Raw genomic sequence first — 17,896 nt, forward strand, 5'->3', positions numbered from 1 at the left:
TGAAGGATAAAGGTAAAGGTTTTCTTCTGACATTAAGTCTAGTCGTGTTCGACTCAGAGGATTGTGCTCATCTCAATTTCTAAGCTAAAGAGCTGGCGTTGTCCGTAGACACCTTCAAGGACATGTGGCCAGCATGACTGCATGGAGTGCTGTTACCTTCCTGCCAGAGCGGTACCTATTGAACTACTCACATTTGCATGTTTTCGAACGGCTAGGTTGACAGAAGCTTGGTCAAACAGTGGGAGTTCATCCCGTTCACCAGATTCAAGCCACCAACCTTTCAGTCAGCAAGTTCAGCAGCTCAGTGGTTTAACCTGCTGCGCCACCAGGGGTTCTCATAAAATCGAAACTAAAACACAAATAGATTAATTCTTCCAGTGACAATAGACCACCATTGGTTTCTTCTCCTGTCCTTGCACAATCTGAAGGTTTTGTTTGCATCTTTCAATCTCCCATTCTCATGCACCCTGAAATCTATTGTTTTAAAATGATTCTTTCCAGCTTGATCTAATGCAGAATTTGCTATATAATTTCTCCAATAGAAAATGCAATTCAGGCCTTTGGCAATGGTACAGATGTGAATGTGTGGCAGCCATTCCTACCTGTCCAGACAACCACAGCTTTAACTACAACAGCTTACAGATCGAAATCACTGGGATCCGAGAAGAGCAACAATGAAATACCTACCAACAATGACTTACCAGCATGTGCCAATCTCAAGGTAAGAAACTCCTGGAGTTGCCATTTTCTGAGAGTTATACCAAAGTGCAAAGGAGGAGAAAAGAATTGTCTGTCAGGTAAAGAATATGCCTTCACTTGATGTACATGCAGATTGAACAGACAGGTTTCTATTTAACTGTCTCTTGTTACCTCCAACGTATGACAGGCCGTTACTTCCAGATATTATTGCATTAAGCCAGTCACTCATAATCTTAAATAGTAGAATCAATAATAGGTTGGACTACTATAGTAATGGATGAACAAAAGATGTTAATCCTAGAACTTCAAGTTTGGATAAGGACTGAGATACCCCTAAAACCTGGTGAAATGCAGTCCTATCCATTTTTCTTTTTTATTCTTAAGCTATGGTACTGGTTGATGATGAACTGAATCATATAGAAAATAAAAACCTCATAGGTTTTCTTAGGCAATGAACCATTCATTTATCTTGTTGGTCACAAGGGCTTTGTTTTAAAATCTCTGCATTAGATTCCTCTCTGTCCCTTGTACTTTGATTTCAGAAGCTTCCATGGGCTTGCTTCCCATAGTCTCTCAACTCCTGTGTCCATTTCCATCCCTGCTCGTGATTATCATTGCTCCACATGTTCAGACTATCTGAAGTTGTCCTGCTCTCCCACATTATCTATTCTCTCATGACATGCCTGTACCCCAGAGCATCCATGCATTCTTTATTTCCTGAAAACCACATTGGGATGAAGCCTTGCGAACAGCACCATAGTGCAACTAGAACTCCATTAAAGCAGTTACATGTATTTTGTATGTTTAACACTGCCACTTTATTTTCCTTTCTCTGTTGTTTCATATATGTCAAATTATACACACTGAAAGCTCCAGAGTACAGCTTTCTGTCCTTAGGTTTTCTGTGAACTGCCATGCGTGCCATATATATAAAATGAGGAAAGATGGATGGATGGGGGAAAGGCAGATTTCTCTTGTCTCAGAAGGATTTAATCAGGCTACCCTTGGAAATACCTGCGCTATCAGTCTAAGCTGGGCCAAAAGGGAAATGTGACCTAAAAGAGGATTAGATTTTTTTATCAGTCTGAATATGGAGAGCACGGTGGAGTAACATCTGTAGGCAACACAAGCCTACTGCTAAATCAAGTTAAAACACATCTTGCATTTTGAAAGCAATGTAGTAATAAGAAATTAGTAAAGTAAAAGTGTCAGCCTGCTGACCGCATTATGTCAGATTATGCTGGAAATTTAGGGGATAAACTTAAATCTTCTCTAATATGGAGTATTTAGCCAATTTTCTAATTTTTTTCATATAATTTATTCTTTAAAAAATGAATAGCAATGTTGCATTCCAAAGGCGTCTGGGAATGAAAACACACGTCTTCAAATGGTAGCAATGTCAGGAGTAAGTTGTAAAAACAAAGTAATTTTTCCCCGTAAGAAGAGGAGTGATGTTTTGTGTTAGGGAATAGGAACTTTCCGACTGCAGAGATTTCTTCCACTAAACGCATTCCTCTCTGGGATCCATCTCTCTTCTCCAGGACTATCATCCTCAGGGGGTTGGACATCACTGTTATAGATTAGCTGGAGGTATTTTTAGTGCTTCCCCTACTCTATCATCTGGTAAAGGCACAGAAAGAAACAAAACTGCTATGCAACTGAGCTTGTTTTTCTTAATTAGGGAGGATGTACTAGGGATAAGGAGCCTCCGGTGGCGCAGTGGATTAAACCACTGAGTTGCTGAACTTGCTAACTGAAAGGTCGGCATTTTGAATCTGGAGAGCGGGGTGAGCTCCCACTGCTAGCCCCAGCTTTTGCCAACCTAGCAGTTTGAAAACATGCTAATGTGAATAGATCAATAGACATTGCTCCGGCGGGAAGGCAACGGCACTCCATGCAGTTATTCCAGCCACATGACCTTGGAGGTGTCTATGGACAACGCCAGCTCTTTGGCTTAGAAATGGAGATGAGCACCAACCCCCAGAGTCGGACACAACTAGATTTAATGTCAGATGGAAACCTTTACCTTTACCTACTAGGGATAAACTGATTTCCAAAGTTCCTAAGCAGTTCAAAAAACACTCCTCAGAACCATAAGCCTATTGAGTCAAGGCATCAATAATATCAACTGGCAGGGGCCTCATCCCTGGCAGTACCCCCTTATGTCACCTAGTGCACAGAGTTTGTAGAGGGCTGTGTATCAACCGGTAAGAGTACTTTGCCTATGCTTTAAATGTTAACGTATTAATCCACTAGCCATATTTCTGTGCGTGGCTGTAATATAATACAGGTTAAGCATCCCTTATCTAGAATCCGAAACCTGAAATCCAAAATAGTCCAAATCTGAAATTGTCCACATGGGTGGCTGAAATTGTGATACTTTTGCTTTCTGATTGTGTAAACATCATTAAAGCTATTGTGTATAAAATTACCTCCAAATCATGTGTATAAGATGCATGTGAAATATAAATGAATTTCATTTTTAGATGAGATTTCCAAGATATCTCATTATGGATGTACAGTAGAGTCTCGCTTATCCAACATAAACAGGCTGGCAGAACATTGGATAAGCGAAAATGTTGGATAATAAGGAAGGATTAAGGAAAAGCCTATTAATCAAATTACGTTATGATTTTACAAATTAAGCACCAAAACATCATGTTTTACAACAAATTGAAAGAAAAGGCAGTTTAATACATAGTAACGTTATGTAGTAATTACTGTATTTATGAATTTAGCACCAAAACATTGCATTGCAAAACATTGACTACAAAAACATTGACTACTAAAAGGCAGACTGCCTTGGATAATAAAGAACGTTGGATAAGCAAAGTTTGGATAAGTTACACTCTACTGTATAAGCAAATACAGGTACAGTGTTCCCTCACTTATCGCAGGGGTTAGGTTCCAGGACCACCCACAATAAGTGAAAATCTGTGAAGTAGGGATGCTATATTTACTTTAATATTTATACTTTATTTGAGTAGTTATACACTATTTTAAGTCTTTTTCAACCAATCGTGTGTTGATAAATCGCCTCCTCCTCCCGTTGCCGCTTGGGTTCCTTTCCTCTCCCTTTGACGTCTCCTTCCTCCCTTCCTTAGACTGTAAATTGTATTTTTTATGATTTATAATAGTCTTTTAGAGTTTATTGAAAAACCGGAAATCCGCGAAAAGTGAACCGCAAAGTAGTGAGGGAACACTGTATTTCAAAATCTGGAAAGATCCAAAATCCAAAACACTTCTGGTTCCAGATCAGGGTACGCAGCCTGTATTTAAGTAGTTATTGCTGTGTGAACCTTATCCATAGAACATCACATGTTATGAATTACCCCAGGTGTGATGTAACTTTACAAGTAGCATTCAAAGAACTATAAATAAGAATTCTATATGAAAACACTGCAGTGTGTGGGAAGGGGTGAGGTGATCAAAGAGGAAAAGGTCCTGGAAAAGCATGGTGAAGATTCCTTGCTTGGCTGAAGAGGCCAGGATGGCATTGCCTTCTCACACTATCAAGCAATTGTGACCCATAACCCTTCAACAGCAGAAAAAGCCATACTGCCCCTAGCAGGAGCCTGTGTCAGACAGCTCTGAGTGTCTTTTCTCCTTTGATCATGGCAAGTACAATAGCACAGATGAATGCCAATCCACTCTGCCTTTTGCCTCCGATTGTACAAGATTTGTCATCTTGTTCCTTCTCCAGCAAAACACCCACATCCCTCACCGTGTTTCCTATTTACACTCACCCACTAACCAATTACAAATCTATGAAGCTTCCACACCTGCTGTGGCCTGATCCCTTTGAGTGCTGTGCTGAAGCTTTTAAGCCGAACCCCTGCCTAAATCCTACACAACCCTTGCTAATAACAATACTAATAAACACTCTGCTTTCATAGAGCTGCTTATGATCTCCAAACAGCGGACATCGTACTGAACACCTGCAATTTGCGCTAAGGCTCACAGAGGAAACCCAGGGCTAAGTGCTCCATGCCATGCTGTGAATGGTGCTTAAATCCCTGTCTTGGAGGCTAATCCTTCCTTTGGCCTCTTCCCTTTTTGCATATGTTCTTCGGAGGAAGTCAAGACAATCTGCCGCTTGCGCTCTGAACTGAACAGCCAGGCTCTGTAATTGTGTCTGAAAGTACAAGTACATACACATTAATTAACTGCCATATAAAATTAATACATTGCATGCTCTCCAGTAGTGCGCCTCCATGGTAAAGTTCTCAGAGAAATAGAATTAAATTATTCTTATGGCTCTTTCGCAATACCCAATTACTGTATAGCACTACGATTCTAGTTTAGCTGCCATGACAACATCCTGTGGAATCCTAGGGTTTGCTGTTTAGGGACAGCTATATAGTGTTCTCCAGGTGGGAGTTCTAGTGTCTCACTGAACAACAAATCCCAATATTCCATAGGATGCAATCATGGCAGATAAAGTGAAAACATGATGCTATATTTATGTAATATGACAGAGCCATTGGTTATGCAAAGGTGGAATTCCTTCAGATATATATTTCTTTGCACTATAGAGAAGAAAGGGTGTACAGATGGTTGGGAAATATCAGTTTAAACGGACTATAGTTCCTAGAAGCCTCTAGGCATCATGCAGGATTCTTACAAGTTTTAAAAAATTAAATTTTAACCAGTTCTTAAACTCGCTTCTGGAATGAGCTTCGTGTATTCCAAGTAGACTGGAACGTATTAATCTTTTTTTATACTGGTTTTAAACCACTTCATTGGATGTGTTGCAATAGCAGATTCCCAGATTAGCTTAATGTTTACCCCTTATTTTATTTTTTGGTTATTTAATATTTAATGTTTATTTTACTTAAGTGATACAGTAGAGTCTCACTTATCCAACACTCGCTTATCCAATGTTCTGGATTATCCAACACATTTTTGTAGTCAATGTTTATAATACATCGTGATATTTTGGTGCTAAATTCGTAAATACAGTAATTACTACATAGCATTACTGCATATTGAACTACTTTTTCTGTCAAATTTGTTGTATAACGTGATGTTTTGGTGCTCAATTTTTTAAAATCATAACCTAATTTGATGTTTAATAGGCTTTTCCTTAGTCTCTCCTTATTATCCAACATATTCGCTTATCCAACGTTCTGCTGGCCCGTTTACGTTGGATAAGCGAGACTCTACTGTAATTGTCTTTCCTGTTCTAATGTAGCACAAACCCTATGTAAAATCATACTATGTATTTTTGACATTAATATTGAAATCTGAAATATATACAGAACGTATGTAACCAATATAAATTGGTTATATTTGAGCTTTGGTCTTTAAAACAGCTGCCGTGCTGCCAGGACTCTCTCTAGGCAAACGAGACTTCTGAATTGTTTTCATTCTGGTCCAGCTGTTGCAGCAGCTGGACTTAAGGCTTTATACAGGAAAAGGGGATATATAGGTCTGGATTTGCTAAAGAGCTCAAGGTTGTATCCTCCCCTTCTGCTTGCAAAGAAAACAGAGGAGAGTTCACCCTGCTTTCTGCCAGCTGTGTCATCTTCTGCCTGCAGGGACACCTGCTAATGTGGACATCTGGGTATTTGACCTCCCAAGAAGGTCAGACAACAAGGGGATTTTTTGACTGCCTGAAAAAGATCACTGATATTCAGACACGTCTGTCACTATCTTCAATGAAGTACAATAATTCTGCATGCATGCAGCGCAAAATACTGCTTTGCTTAACCAAAGAATGGAATTAAAAGGAGAACAGAAACCAAATAAAGCAAAGAAATTCGGAATGTTAGAGCTTGGAATCTTTTGTTTGTTTTTTTCTGCAACTCTCCAGGCAATTTGGAAACTGACTAAGATTCTGGGAACAGCGGCCCAAATTTTTTTTTTTAAGCTGAAATGTTTGCTGATCCACCCATATTTTGTGTGCCACTTGCAGGAACATGGCTTAGAGTAACACACGTAGATTTATTTATTTGTTTATTTATTACATGCATTTATATCCCGCCCTTCTCCCCAAGGGGACTCAGAGCGGCTTACATTCTGCCACGAGGGCCAGCAACAAGTATACTATAAAACAAAACAATTAAAACATGATAAAAAGTATACAAAAATTAAAACGCTTCAAGGCAGCGATATTGCACCATCCTCAGTCAATTAATACTGCTACAATTACAGATTTGCGACCCGATTACATCAGCCAATGAGCTTATTCGCTGAATGCCTGGGCGCAGAGCTAAGCTTTTAGTTTTCTTCTAAATCCCAGGAGGGATGGGGTTTGCCAGATATCGCTGGGGAGGGAGTTCCACAGCCGAGGAGCCACCACCGAGAAGGCCCTGTCCCTCGTCCTCACTAGCCACGCCTGCGAGGCAGGAGGGATCGAGAGCAGGGCCTCCCCGGAAGATCTTAAAGTTCTAACGGGCTCATAGGAGGAGATACGTTCGGATAGATAGGCAGGACCAGAACCGTTTAGATGCCCAAGATTTGGATATTATATGTGAACTGGCATAAAGCTAGATATAGATACCTTACATTTGGAGAGCAGAGCCTGCCTCAACAATAATTATGTGGTCCTAGAATAAATTTTAACGTTCCCGAATCTTGTTTTTCAGGAAGATGCAACTTTAATTAGAAGACTACTATTACTGTAGCAGGCCCTCCACATTTAAGGATTTAATGCTTGCAGATTTAATTTTTCATGCATTTAATAAACACAGTAGAGTCTCACTTATCCAACATTCGCTTATCCAACGTTCTGGATTAGCTAACACATTTTTGTAGTCAATGTTTTCAATACATCGTGATATTTTGGTGCTAAATTCATAAATACAGTAATTACTACATAGCATTACTGCATATTGAACTACTTTTTCTGCCAAAATTGTTGTATAACATTATGTTTTGGTGCTTAATTTGTAAAATCATAGCTTAATTTGATGTTTAATAGGCTTCTTCTTAATCTCTCCTTATTATCCAACATATTTGCTTATCCAACGTTCTGCCCGCCCGTTTATGTTGGATAAGTGAGACTCTACTGTATGTTCTTTCTAGGAATCCCTAGGTACCCCATCTTTAGAGGTTGATCATACACTGTGATACCTACACATTCCTTCAGAGAACACTTTGATGGTCAACTTCCATTGGAGGCTCTAGAGGAGTGTTCCCTTGGTTTTTTTAAATAGTGGTTACTTTATTTGCAATTTTTCCTCTTTCTCAGTGGTCACTCTCCCCTAATCCCAATAAATGTGAAGGACATTCTGTATTCTAAGTCTTAATTGGAAGGGATATTAGTAAAGAAATATTTGGTTTCAAGGCCTTAAATTGGTAAGAAGCACAAATACCACCACATGGTTACATATTATAAAGTCCACTGAAGATACACTTAATTCCCATGGATGAGGCAGTGTGGCAAAGACATTTGACCTCTTTCATTATATTCACTGGGGCCTAAGTGTACTTAACTAGGTCTACAATCATATCCTCCACATTCCTTGGAGTAATACTCATTGAACTGAGTGGAATCTATTTGCTAGGATAGCAGTGCATCCTGACTACAGTCCATAATGCTCACTTATAATTTATTTTGCATATTTATTTTTGACATCTCAGTTTGGAAAAGAAAGCAAACCAAGATATGAATCTGTGGTCTACTGTAGATTTATAAACTTTGCTTACTTAAAAGTTGTATCTCCACTCAGGAAACCATAGTTGAAGTGGTATCTCTGTCTTAGTGGTATCATCATGTCTTAGTGTCATAAAGGCCAGAGCCCGTTTTCAAACAGGAGATTAGCATACAGTCCAACTTCAAGTGCAGAATCCAGTCAAAATGCAACAACAATGGATTAACACTAGAAAAACTGAGAGTCTGTTCCAAGTTCCAAAGCTGATTCCAACAGAATCTAGACTCAAGGGTTAATCCAGAAATCTGAATAGTCCGTGACCAGAGGTCACTAACAGCCCAAGGCCACAGCTCCAAATGCTGAAGTTGCTGCTAGTAACAAGGTGCCACTCAAGAGTACCTTTTATGCTAGCTTCACAGATGTTGCCTATTGATTGATAGCTTTCTCTGCTAATTGGAGGACCTGCAAAGTTGAGACTTCTCCCTTCACAGGTCTAAAAGATCTGGACGGTTAATCTTTCTTCTGCCTGCTCAAATGCATTTGCTTGTACTTGTCCTGCTGGCTGAGAAGTGGTAGCTTCCTCCAAGCTCACCAGTAAAGTAATAAAGCTACTGGGCATTATTCTTATTTATTTTGCATGGAATCCTGTTGCAGTACTAGCATAAAAACAGTTGCACAAGCATTTGCACATTATCAGATAATGCATATGCATGGCCCCTAATGCAGGCTATCATTCTACATGTACATAACTCTCAGACATATTTTTTTTAATTTGGTGGATCTACGTGATCTTTATATAACAACTGTGCAGCTGTGAGTTCCAGCATAACTACAGTAGCTGTATGGTCTTCGTCAAGTCATACTCTCTCAGACTTATAGGAAGGCAATGGCAGAGGGTTTTTTTAACTAGTCTTGCCAAGAAAACCTTAGTTTCGTCAGACAGTCTCCATAAGTCAAAAACGAGTTGAAGGCACACAACAATGAGAAATCTATTTATGTAACACTAAATGTGAACTTGATTTTGTCCTATGCCACATATGGCCATAATATTTTACCTTATTCTCAGCTTTTCTATATATAAGAACAACGGTCATGGTGATGGGTGAAGAATTTTATTAGTTAAACTTTTGTTTAGGCAACTTACACCAAGTTTGAAAAAAAAAATGAAATGCATCAATAAGACCTAGCCTAATAGTATGATGGACAATTGATTCTAACATGGCACTTTGGCAGCTACCCAACGCTCTCCATTTTAATTTCTCAGGAGGTTATTGCCTGACAATGTCATTCATATTTTGTATAAATTAATCATCTACTTACCATCATCTTATTCTAAGAAGAACAAAAAATACATTTTAAACTGTTTATATATTCAGCAGGGAGGATTCATATAGAGAATGACATATCTACCAGAATTGCACAGAATTGATTTGGGGAGTACTTCTGATGAAACTGAAAACTGAATGAAGCTTGAACATCATGCCAACCACTTTGTAATTCTTATACATGTCCAGCAGCCATGATAAAGTGGTGTCCTGTAGGTGGCCCCAATTTCTCTCTAGTGTCTATAACACCAAAATGCCAGGGACTAGGTAAAGGCAGTTCCTTCCAGGGCTCTGAGTCTTTAAAATGTGTGTTGTACATTCTGAAGATTATGTGACTATGGAAACCTTAGGTGTTGGGACATTGGCACATGAAAGCATCAGAAGCACCTTTTAATGTGGCTCTTGACCAAAGATTTGAAATGTTATTTCTTGGTTTATAATGCCCCAGAATCCTCTAACCAACATCATCGGTAGCTCATTTGCTGACATTCTTAATAAGGGCACAGGAACTGAGGAACATTTCACGGGATCAATATACACTATGAGCCCTGTATTCATGGAATTAGTTTAATTTATCCACTTCCAACAAAATATGCCCCCCCCAGGGGGGCATTTTCTAGGTTTCAGGCCAGATATCCTTCATTTCAATCACCTATTCAAACCCTTGTGGATATGGGATTTTGCTGTAATTTGGATGTTGTCATTTTAGTATTGAAGATGCACAGGAGGAACACCACCCTTCCTGTTATAGTAACTACTATTAGGGAACTATGCTGAATTTAGCATTAGATAGGAAGCAAGAGGTGTCAAACTCCTATATCCAGTTTAACTTTAGCAGACTGGAAATCCCCAGTAATAGATATATCTTTGCACAGGTAATTTTTTAAAAACAGCCATGGACAATGATGTGCAATTGTTTGAACAACAGTGTGTACAATAACAATTATACTAGATTAGTAGCCATCCACTTTGAAGATCTAGATGCCCTGTTTGCCTTGTATTAGGACAATGACATAACTGAGTACAAGCCAGAGCCTACAATGTTGGACTAGAAATATACTCTAACCTGATATAAAATAGTTTCTTGCATTCTGTGTCTCATTGCTATTGGGATTTTCTTGAATGATTGCAATAAACCATTGTGTTTGTTCTCTGCTTTGAACTGGTTGTGTTAGAAAATGAGAATGTAATGGGGATGCTGGGAAGAGAATCTCTTGGTACACATTATTATAGCCATCTATATATTTTTGAAAGCATATTGTGAAAAAGAAGCCACCACTTGCTGATCCAAAAAGGAAAGTGGTGTGCAATGCTGCTGTTAACTTGCCTTGCTTCAGGAACAGAGAAAAAACAGACCTGTTCCTTTGCTCTTAATCTAACGCTATCGAAACTATACATTTTGTGATTGCTGCTTTGTACAAATCACTTTAGCTGTGACATAATTCCTCTCTAAACAAATTATATGTCAGAAGGCAGTTCAGTGTAAATTTGTGCTGCAGTGCTCACATTTAATTCACTGGGACTTCATTCAGAAGGTTAATTGTCTTGGAAACCTACTCTGGATTTACCTTTAGTGTAATTTGAACATTGGGGCAAGTATGGCTTTGAGAGACCAAGAAATTAATTACTGAGGCTTTTGTATATAATGTTTTTGTCTAATATTAGTAAAAAATGCCAAGTACAGTAGTCTAAACCAAACAGTATTTTTTCTATACAGTTCTTCTGAGTGCTTTAGGGGACTGTCTCCTATAGCTTTTGTCATAAACTAAACAAAATCTAAACTCGGTGAATTATAGTTTACCATTTCAGTTACATGTTAAGTAAGAGTGTCTGTTTTGTTTGCATACAGAGTTGCCATGTTCCAGTTATGCATAATTTATATATAATGGAGAGTGTGCAGATTAAAGGTGGAAGCAGGCAGCTGGTAGCAAAGTGTTTTGAATTTCAGAGTATTTCTAATTTCTATATAAGAAATATTCCATCTGTGGAGTGTGTTATTCAGATGTACCTTGTTACTTTGTTCTATTGCATTATTTTCTTAAATGACTTGGTTCTGTTATTTTCTTTGTATTAGTGTATATTCTGGTAGCTCTGTAAGAATTTGCCTCTGCTCTCTGTAAACACACTAGACTTTCTTACAGATAACAACATTTACTTAGTAGAGGGTCAATTTCAATCTCAGTGATACTGTGATATTCCCTTATGGGCAAAACACTAAAAGGTAGCAGATACATTTCTTACAAAACAGTGTGGCTATATTTTTACCTTCTGTCCCAGCTATTACAAAGGCTAAAACTGCTTTTGTTAAAAAGGAAAACTCGCCATCTAGGCCAACTATTGGCTCAGACACATGCTTCTTTTGGAGGGTCCCTTTAAAACCTTCTTGTTCATAATGGCAGCCACTATGCTTTGTTGTGCTTTGCTATATATTTTGTGCCAGAAAATGCTCATTCAATGTGTGGTGGAGGGATGGATATAACTCATCAAGGCAACTCTGTGGTTGTCTATGTATTTGTATGCACATGTGGTAGAATACCTAGGGCCCAGATAACCCTGCTGTGAAAATGACAGGTTCATGATTGAGACTGATTGAGTGATTGAGATGGGTGATAATTGGATATCATAACACGTAATTTGTTGTCTAGGGTCAAATGACTGTCCTGACTATTTGGGCAGCAGTTTATTGAAAAAAGAACTTGGAACTGCATGTCAAATTCAGTATCCTAAAAACGCAACCCATTGTGATAACTGCAAGGTCAACACCTATTTTTGCAATATAGTTCTTGCAGACTGTCATTTTCAACAACATTCATTCAGCAGTCTTGATACCAATTTCAGTCCTGACTTATCTACTACACACACAGAGAGAGATACAACCAGGATCGTAGCCAGAAAAAAATTTAGGGAGGGGTTTTGAAAATTTAGGGGGTGGAAGTGGGGGTTGAACCCCTGACCCACCCGCCCCCCGGGTTCAGACCTGTCAATATCTGCTTGAGATAGTGCCTGGAGGGACTCTTAATTTTTTGCGTCTCATAGACTTAGCATGGGGATTTTGTTAACCAGTTAAAATTCATGAGTAAACCAGGTTTTGGGTTTTTTTTAACTTGAAAAATTTTGGGGGGGGGGGCGGGTTGAACCCCTAACCCCCCCCCCCCCCCCGGCTACAGGTCTGGATACAACTATGCTACAATTCATTAGGAAGTGGCTACAAGGGTTTTGAATAGGTACAATGGGATTTGGAGTTTAACCATAAATGGCTTCAATCATGCACAGTTCAGCTTAACATAGCAATTTTGCATATGGAACTATGGTATCCTGAATTATTTACCACTCCCACCACCCTATTATAGAGGTCCTGAAGCCCCCTTCCCACAGACATTCATGCCTGAACGAGAGCATGAGAGTCACAGATGCCTCTGGCTATAATCCATACCCAAACACAGAACAGTGATATGCATCATCTACCAATGTATGCTGAGCCTTCTGGAGATATTAACTGCTTTTGGGGGGACATAAAGAGTGGTGGGCGAGAAGGCTTCAGTAATTATATGGTCTCCTACTGCAGTGGGGAAAAAATAATACCAGCCTACACAGTGATCAAAATTGACATATGCAGGTATAGGATTAACTCATACCTGCATGTACTACAAAGATGCCAGCTCTTATGCATTATAGTTATATGTTATTGTCTTGCCATTATCTTTTGGTTTTCACATGTATGTACGGCATTGAATTTTGCTTTTATAATGTTGGAAACCACTTTGAGTTCCCTCTCTTGGGGGGGGGGGGGGAGAAAAGCAGTATATAAATGTAGTTAAGTAAATAAACTGGCTTAACCAGTGCCAGGATGTTGTAATTACTAGCTGCAGTTTTGTAAATTGCCTATGTTGGTAATGTAATTTATAACTTAATTTCCGTTTGACTTGACTGTGCAAAATTCCTCCTCCAACGGTATACCGTAGACATATGTGTAATTATTGATAATATCATGCAGCTCATGAAATGGGATGTAGTCCATGAAAGTTTGTTCAAGAATACATTTGTGAGTCTAAGGACTTTGTTGTTTTTCCTGACTTAACACAACATCCACAAAAAACAGTACTCCTGTTGGCCAAGCAAAATGTGGAAAATACATCATGCAAGCTTTTGAAACTTCACTGGTTTCTCCTCAAGCACAGATGTTCAAAATCTCACTGAAGAAGTAAAGTAACAACGTTAGAGTCACAATCCTACATTTTGTCTGAGATGTTATCTGACTTTTTTTCTGTGCAAAATGAATGACTTCCAAGTGATTTCTTATGGGAATAGGCCTTATAGGCAGAAAGTAAAAGAGCACAGCATGAATAGCACATGCCTGAACTTGATGTAAGATCTTGTAAAGTAGTGGCACTTGTCTTTGTATAGAAAAAAGTCTTCCATGAACAAATATGATCTAATGTTCCCCGATGTGCCTACTTTCACTTAGTTATTCTTCATTATTCCCATTGGATAAGTTCTTGTAGTAAAATTGTCTAGCTAAACTGAGATTTCTTTGCAAATGTTGCTTCTCCTTTTAGTACAAATGATGTGCAAAGCACTTCCTGAGAATAGCAACTATAATAGTAAAATATCAGTGCTCTTTACAAGTGCTTAGTCGCTTTTAGCAAAATTCTATTTTTATAAGTCATTACGTTTGTTTCTAGGAAGCCCACATTCATTTTTAAATGAACAATTATTAAACAATAAAACAAAACTACTTGAATCTTAAAGGCATAATCTCAGTTTTTACAGTTAACTATAAAATGCCATATTAAAACACAAGAAAGATGCTCAGACTATTAGGATCTCCCGTTCTTTTTTTCTTTTCTTTTTTAAAGAATGGTAAAATCGTTATTATTGATAAAGTAATCCTACTGTTTTGCAGTCCAATAATGCATACGTGCACAATGTATTGGATAACTGAACAGTAGATTCAAAAATGTACAGTAGCCCCCTGATATCTGCTAGGATTTGGTTCTAGGACTCTCTGTGGATACATTTTGTTGGCAAGGTGCATTATAATGAGGCTGTGAAACAAGTCACTGCAAGGACCTTTGTGCCGTGCTTTTTGATTGTGCACTCTCCTATTTTCTGATTGGTTCTTGTTTGTCCTGGCTTGATAAGATGTACCATTCCTTGATTTTGTCCAGTTTTAGTGTGCTGCCATATAATCCTGTATTCCTTGATTTTGTCAGAGAAAATGCAGGCAGGCTGTCTTCTATGTATCATTTTCTCAGTGGAATCAGTGCTTCCTGCCACTTTACATTCCTCTATTTTGCTTGAGACCTCACTAACGTTTTCTTGGACCTATAATCTCTATAGTAGACTTGTTTCTGGAATTTCCATATCTGCAAAGCATTTTTCTGTTTCAAGCAATGGGAAATGTTTCCTGACTTCATCTGCTTCTTAAAGGTGACCAAATACTTTGGAATTGACCAAAGTATTCAAGGAACCAATCTACCGATCTCCGGGTGGCTGTCCTCACTTGAAGAGTCATTTTTGTTAGTGCTGCAGGAAGTTCCTTCTATATAAGTGCAGTTGCTCTGGTGCAATAAGTCTTCTGTTTTCCCAGCCAGTCTCTGTTAGGGATTCCTCTTCTTCAGAAGAGGAAGGGGAGTAGGAAAATGTTCATGAATCTGAGGTTGAGTTGGAATCTGAGGAGGAGGCTTTGCAAGTACCCACTTTTCAGGAGAGGTGAATGGAAACAGAGCAGAGACGTCATTCAGTTGGAATAGCTGCCAGAAATACAGCTGAGTAATTAGGAACTGCCCTAGCAGCTGTGAGGGGACTCAGAGCTATAAAGCAGAAGGAGGTGCAGCCAGCTCTTGCTGGTAACAAACTGGCTCTATTTCCTTAGCTCTCCTTGTGCCTGCTTCAAGTCTGCATCTGAATTTATTGCTGTTTCTTTGTCTGAAGTAAGACTGCTATTTGATTTGGGAGTTTATCAGAGACTAAGAATTGTGCTTGCCCTAAGTCTTCCTTGCTACCTCTTGCATTATTCCACTGAGTATGTTGTACTTTACGATTTGCTAAGTAAAGCAGTTTCATTTATGTACCACAGTGTTTTAAGGCTGTGAGACAAAACAGGACAGTCTCCATCTCTAACAGGAAATTTTCCCTTGCTGCATGGCAGGGTCACCCAGGGAACATTGCAGCAAGACCTGAGAACAACAAATACTGTTAGTAGTAGCTGAAGGCTGGAAGTCAGAGTTCAAAAAAAATATTTCATTGTGTCTGTCTGTCTCTGTCTCGGTTCTATGTGTATATGGGCATTGAATGTTTACCCTATATGTATGTGGTGTGATCCGCCCTGAGTCCCCTTCGGGGTGAGAAGGGTGGAATATAAATACTGTAAATAAATAAATAAATAAATAAATAAATATTATAATAAGTGTGTAATAAGTAACAATTTTACACATTGCACAAACTTTTTGTGTAATATGTAAAACTGCATTTTTTTTCTGATGCCTTAAAGAAAAATAAAGCAACAGTTCACTCTTAACTCTGTGGCATGGAAATGTCATCTGTGATTGTCTGATGGTTATGTCATGGTGATATTCCCTTATTTCCAACCAGAGTCTGAAGTTGCTGGGCATGGTTCGTTCTTTACACAGTATTTCACCATGTGGACCAGATGCTGTTCATAGATTTTTCTCATATGAGCCCTCTTCAAACATTCAGAAGGAAATCTGGGGTGTTAAAGTGGAGACAGGGACACTGTGTCCCTACCTCAGGAGTCCCATGCAGAGCTCATTCCCTGAACTCACTATGTGAAGCAGAAATACCTGAATGGGGCTTCTGCTTGTGTTTAATTGAACATTAATATTCTAAATAATTTCAGATCCTGGTCAATGATTCCCAATCATGTCATCCCGAAGGTTAGAGAATGAAAGAATGAAGATGAGCATGCAAAGGGACACTGAGCAATGCCAACAAATGCAGTCTTGTAACTATTACCACTTTCATTCTTTCTTCCAGATGCCTGAAGACAGTTACTTTGTCAGTTTGGCATTTTGCATTCACATGTGTTTGTACCTTCCTTAGCAGTAAAATAAGCTTCCCCCAATGCATATTCCAGCATTTGCTAACACAATATGTAATAGCTTGAAGTTTCATTTCCTTTTAATAAAATCATGAAATAACATCTACCCCTAAAACTGAACATCTACAAAACATGGTTCAGCAAAGTCACACATAGAGGATGGGCCTGAAAGTAGGTAGCCACTGGATACCACCCAATAAATGCTGAGTAATAAATATACTATGAAAATGGATGCATGTAATATATACATTGGTAAGGAACAATTTCATGAAAAATCATTGCCAGCTATTTAAGGCAAACAATTAAATTTCAAGCAATTTCTTTCTTCGGTCGCATATTAGTCTGCAGCTGTTGGAAATAAGAAAATATAACCCATATTAATTTAGATGATAGCATGTATGTATTCTTATGGGGACTGATGAATGCAGAAAAAGAATATTTTCAACCCCTCTAGCATGCTTTGAACAATGTAAATAATGAGTATAATTTGCTACGGGAAACAAGGTTCGTAAGAGTTCATCAGACATGTCTACTATTTTTAAGAAAGGGAAATGGCTCAAGGGAAATAAGTACATTTTAAAAAAGCTTTCCCATTTATAATAGTCCTGCTCAGACCAAACTTAATTTTATGGGAGCATTGTGAATTTCTGCAAATATGATTCTGGAAGATTTTTAATAACACATTTGTAAGCACCAAAAACAGAGAGCCTGCAGAACCTTTTCCTTCTTATTCTGACGATAGGGTTTTTTTTCCTGTTTATGCAAATATATTTAATGTGTGTGTGTGTGTGTTGTATCTATGTGTGCGGAGAATTTGAACTTTAGAACTGAAACCTGGGTATCCCACCTATAATGTTACATTGTAAAATCTGGAGGACAAGTATCTTGTCTTTATATGGTATGGGTATGTACATACCTATGTAAATCACATTCATGTAGTTAAATGGTGTTTGCATTGCAGTAATAGGCAAAGGCCTTTTCAGATTCTCATATTTAAGTTACAGGACCTTATTTTCTTTTGCTGTTCTTGTATAATGGTTAATTAAACCATAGTTAACAGTTATAATTGAAGCATGGTCATGTAAGTGTACATAGGATTGCAATCATATCAGAGTTAAGCCCAAAGAGTTCAGTGTAATTACTTTAAAGTTATTATTCTGGAATGCAGACACCATGTTACTTCACTAAACAGGATTAAAATGTGACTAAATTAA

General features: G+C 38.4%; 1 protein-coding gene across 2 annotated transcripts in view; it reads left to right on the plus strand.

The window, feature by feature from the left end:
• The window catches only part of gfra1 (GDNF family receptor alpha 1), a 297,168-nt gene that overhangs the window by 237,776 nt on the left and 41,496 nt on the right, over nucleotides 1-17,896 (plus strand). For both annotated transcript variants that reach the window (XM_016995097.2, XM_008114823.3), the window contains exon 7: nucleotides 543-721. In XM_016995097.2, coding sequence (XP_016850586.1) covers nucleotides 543-721 — 179 coding nt within the window. The remainder of the gene's footprint in view (nucleotides 1-542; nucleotides 722-17,896) is intronic.

The sequence above is a fragment of the Anolis carolinensis genome, chromosome 3, assembly GCF_035594765.1.
Source record: "Anolis carolinensis isolate JA03-04 chromosome 3, rAnoCar3.1.pri, whole genome shotgun sequence".
In the NCBI taxonomy this organism is placed as follows: domain Eukaryota; kingdom Metazoa; phylum Chordata; class Lepidosauria; order Squamata; family Dactyloidae; genus Anolis; species Anolis carolinensis.